This window comes from Neovison vison, chromosome X (assembly GCF_020171115.1).
Source record: "Neovison vison isolate M4711 chromosome X, ASM_NN_V1, whole genome shotgun sequence".
Taxonomy (NCBI): Eukaryota; Metazoa; Chordata; class Mammalia; order Carnivora; family Mustelidae; genus Neogale; species Neogale vison.
Genome location: NC_058105.1, coordinates 45,063,473 through 45,067,648, shown reverse-complemented (window position 1 = coordinate 45,067,648; position 4,176 = coordinate 45,063,473). Strand labels below are relative to the sequence as shown.

The window sequence follows — 4,176 nt, the reverse complement described above, 5'->3', positions numbered from 1 at the left end:
AACCCATAAGAAGATGCACAGTGGACATCAGACATAGTATTCCCCAATATAAAATGGCACCCACCTAATAGCTTCCAGGACTTATTCCTGGACACAAGAGAGACTTCCTTCAGCCCTGCCCCCAACATCTGACAGAGTACTGGTTCTGCTAGTGCAGAGCAGAGGGTAGGAGTCTGCACAGTACTGCTCATACTCATTACCTCATCTGTTCTTCTCCATAGCCATGGAAGAGAAGATTTATCCCCATTTCACAGATGGTAAGACTGTTACAGCAATGGATCTGTAATCACTGTCAGGTTGATTCCTCCAGTCTCGAGTGCCAGTGGTAATATGAGTTTTACTCATCACTTCACATCCTGAGAACAGGAATTTTAAGTGTCTCCCTGCCCTCATAAAGTTACTGAACTGTAATTTTGATTGCATGGTATGTATTTTCTCATTTTTAAAATATTTATTATTTATTTTATGACAAAAGTCATCTATTTTTTTAAGGAAAAAAACAGACAAGAGAAGATAATCTCTTCCATTGCCACCACACAGAGAAAACCACTATTTCCCTTTGGATTTACTCAATTTCATAGTTTTCCCTACTCATGGATGTATTTTGTAACTGTACTTTTTTTTCAAAAATGAGCTGATACCATACATGTAGTTCTGAAAACTTTTTTTATTAATATTTTGCAGTGTATCATGAATATCTCTCTTCCATGCACATGGGTCAAAGTCCCCTACTGAAAGACAGAGTGCTGCAGTTGGATCAAAAGGCTGCTGGTAACGGAGAGTGACACCTAAAGCAACAGATCAGCATAAGGTTAAAGCACATAGCCCGGCAACTGCCTGCCAGGGAAAGCAAGGTCGGCAATATTCCCATAAGAGAGATCAGAATTAAAGGCCAAAGGCATTAAAGATATGGAACATCTTCTAAGTCCTTCTGGCCCCTACCTCCACCCCTCACTCCCCTGACACCCCGCTGCCCCCTTGGGGCAAACGGATCCTGAACATCTCTTTGCATCCAGTGAAAACCACCCATTTTCTGTTTTTTTCTTAGCTCTTCCTGAGCCCTTGACATATCTCCACATTCTCTCATCATCTCCTCACTGCCCAAGTGCCTTTCCTGTAAGTCCTCCTGATAGTCCTTGGGGGAATCGTCTGTCCCCCTGTCCGTTTTTCTTTTTGCTTTCCTGGGCACATAATCTTCAGCTGGGCGCTTTTCTGCAGCCCGAGGCTCACCCTCAGGCTTTGCCAGGGATTCTGGCTTGCCTTCACCGTGTGGTTTTCCCTCATCTTTGGACTTGCCCTGATTTTCTTCCTTTCCCTCATCTTCTGGTTGGCCTTCGTCATCTGGCTGCCCCTCATTCTGGAGCTTTCCCTCATGCCCTGGCTTCTCCTCCACTTCCAGCTTTTCTTCTTCATCTGATTTTCCTTCATTTTCTGTATCAACTTCATCTTCTGGCTTTCCCTCATTTTCTAGAGTTCCTTCGTTTTCTGGCTGTCCTTTGTTTTCTTCGTAGATCTTTTCCATGTTGTGATTCTCTCTTCTTTGCCTGTCCTAGGAGACAAAAAGGAGGACTCAGATTGGGGAAAACAACTCTTGAAAATAATTGCCTTTTATGATTTAGGGTTTTGCTCTCCCTATCCCAAACGACAGATGCCCTCCCACCCAGACATTTTTTTTTCCTTTCCTTAGCACTTCACACATGTTTATGTGATACAACCTTACACAAACTTCCACAAGTGCTTCTTTCTGCATTTAACTGAGGTGTGCCACGAAGTGTGTAAGAGCAGTTTGGTCCCTGAACTTTGCTCTGGCGTTAGCTATGCCAGTGACAATTTTAACTGGGTCATCCCAACTTACACTGACCTGCAGGAATCCTGGCCGGTTTTGTTTTTCCTTTGCCTGCAGTTTTAAGTCTTCTAGAACTGCAGACCCAATAGAATAATGGCCACTTCTCAGATTTCAGGGCTACTCTAATATCTTCAAGGGGCTGCACAGATGTCATGCTTCTTGTCTCTCATTTGTCTCTCACTTCCTTGTTCTCCCCTAGGTCCTCACCAGCCAAAAGCACCATGTTTCTTCCCTTAAAGTCCTGACAGAGGACTGAGACTGAAGTCTCTGAGACTGCAGTAGGGTGGCTTGGAGGAGGGCTGGAAGATAGTGGCCTCCTCAGCTTCTGGTCAAGCTTAAGTCCCTCTTACTCCCAGGGGTCCTGGGATAGTTACTTTTGCCCACTGACCTGCACTGGTCCTGCAGGTCTTTTCTTCTCTTGTCTGGGTTGGTGCCTACAACCACAGACCTTAAGACCTGTGGAGAGACAGGAGACAGGGTGAATGAAGGGTTGAGGAGTGAATGACTGGCAACTGGGAGACTGATCTTTGTCACACTATGGTTGTCAAAACTTCCCCAAATCCTGCCAACCCCTTGCCCTTTCCCTTGCTTCTCTGATCCTCCTTCTATAACCCCTCCCTAACAGTCTCTATTTTTCTACCACTGAGCAATGGCAGAGAAAGTTTACTTTCAAAAGGTTTCTATGTTTCTGAATCCTCCTCCCAAATTTCTGTCTCACTTGTTCTTGCATAAAAATGAGGGAGGTTCAGGACAGTGATGTTCAGAAACCAGATCCTTCTGTACTCCGTTATCTGCCTCCCAAGCCTCCCACTCCCGGGTGTCCAGATAGAACAAAGCCCATCACTTCTCTGATAACGGTGAGGATAGAGTCACCGGGGCAGGGCAGAAATATCCAGAGCATTCATGACACCCCTTGCCTCTCCACATACACAGAAATACCACGTTTTCCTACAATGCAAGAGACAAATTATTTCCAAATTCAGTAAAAATTTTGGCTTATGGTATCTCCTCTCAGTCCTCCCCAGTTTAGAAGACACTCCTCCGCAAAAGGGAGCTGGTCTCCAGACTGAACCTCTGTCCCCTTCCTTTGCAGCACCTCCTCCCCCTCTCCCCCCCACTTGCAGCCCACCATTTCCGGCTCCAAAATGGACGGAAGGTGAAGAGATCCAGAGAGCGCAGGCAGTCCCCACAAAGGGTTCACAGGCTGTGCCCTCTCCCGCTGCCCTGCAGAGATCAGGCCATATCCTCACTAAGGCCATCCCCCTCTCCCGGCCCTCTCCACCAGACATAGCTGGATAGCCTACCTCTTAGGAGATCCCAACGGGACCCATTCTCAACCCCTGGTCCCTCTCCATCTCCTCCCGCCAAGCCCGCCGTTTCTTGCACCAAACAAATGGACATTGGGGAAGGAAGGTGTAGAGAGAATACAATCCTGGCCCCGCTCGGGTCTTTGCCCTCTGCCACCCCACCCCCCACCCCAGGGGTTCGCAGGTGCCCGTGGATTTGTGGCCATTCCTGAGAGATACCTCCTCCCATTTCTTTCTGCCATAAGCCCACACTTACCCAGGGAAATAAGAGATGGTACCCAGACCTGTCCTCCAACACTCATACAATTTCCTGCGCCAGAATGAATGGGGGTGGGAGGGGGTGGGAGGGGGTGGCATCTGGAAAGTAGACCGGATCCCTTGTAGCCTCTATCAATTACCATCCCTATGCCAGCGCCCTCCCTCTTGTCCTCCAGCTTGTACCTACCTGCAGGGCTTTAGGGCAGTTGCCGCTCTGTCCCTCAGTCTGCAAGCTCTACACAAAAATAGGGAGCTGGTACCTGGAGGAGAGGGACTTCTGCACACGTCGGCTTCTGATCACGTGAAAGAAACGTCACCAGTGGGCTCGGGTCCCTAGTTCCCCTCCCACCAGCAGAAAGTGCGTCAGGAGCCAGCCCACTTCTTCCCCTCATTAGCTGGCTCCCGCCTCGGGGCGCTGAAGTCCCCTCCTCTCACCGCCTTTTTTTTTTTTTTTTTTTCTGTCTTTGCTAATCCCAAAGGTCAAATGTGGCCCCTTCTCCCTATGGTATGTGTTTGTTCTATCTTATCAGGAAAGGGCTACATCTCCTAGGGCAACTAGCAATTGGTACATCTCTCAGGAATTTTTTCTTTCTCTCCTTTGATCTCAAAGCACCTACCCCCTCAATCTACTTCTCCACTCAACCACTGATGCTCATTTCTCTTCTCCTCCAGACCTTCTATAATAGATACACAGTGGATTGTCAGGCAGGGAAGCAGATAGTTGAAATGGAGATTTTATTTGCTTCTAAATATTTTTTTTCAGTT

General features: G+C 47.6%; 1 protein-coding gene across 3 annotated transcripts; it reads right to left on the bottom strand.

Moving 5' to 3' along the window:
• Positions 1-647: 647 nt before the first annotated feature.
• TCEAL5 (transcription elongation factor A like 5) lies at positions 648-3,779 on the bottom strand. Of its 3 annotated transcripts, none has more exons than XM_044234587.1 (3): positions 3,599-3,779; positions 2,235-2,302; positions 648-1,549 (listed from the first exon to the last, which is right to left on the bottom strand). In XM_044234587.1, exon 3 carries the CDS (start codon positions 1,520-1,522, stop codon positions 902-904), a length of 621 nt encoding a protein of 206 aa, XP_044090522.1. In that variant the 5' UTR covers positions 1,523-1,549; positions 2,235-2,302; positions 3,599-3,779; the 3' UTR covers positions 648-901. The 3 variants fall into 3 exon arrangements, with proteins under 3 accessions (XP_044090522.1, XP_044090524.1, XP_044090525.1); XM_044234589.1 differs by having other exon boundaries at positions 3,672-3,779; XM_044234590.1 differs by lacking the exon at positions 3,599-3,779 and adding an exon at positions 3,410-3,467.
• Positions 3,780-4,176: the final 397 nt, after the last annotated feature.

Bases quoted from the DNA above. Each gene is read 5' to 3' on its own strand.
- TCEAL5 (XM_044234590.1), bottom strand. From the start codon at position 3,455: ATGAGTGTTGGAGGACAGGTCTGGGTACCATCTCTTATTTCCCTGG. The intron at 2,303-3,409 runs GTAAGTGTGGGC...GTCTCTCCACAG, and splicing joins ACCATCTCTTATTTCCCTGG to GTCTTAAGGTCTGTGGTTGT. The intron at 1,550-2,234 runs GTCAGTGGGCAA...TTTGTCTCCTAG, and splicing joins GACCTGCAGGACCAGTGCAG to GACAGGCAAAGAAGAGAGAA.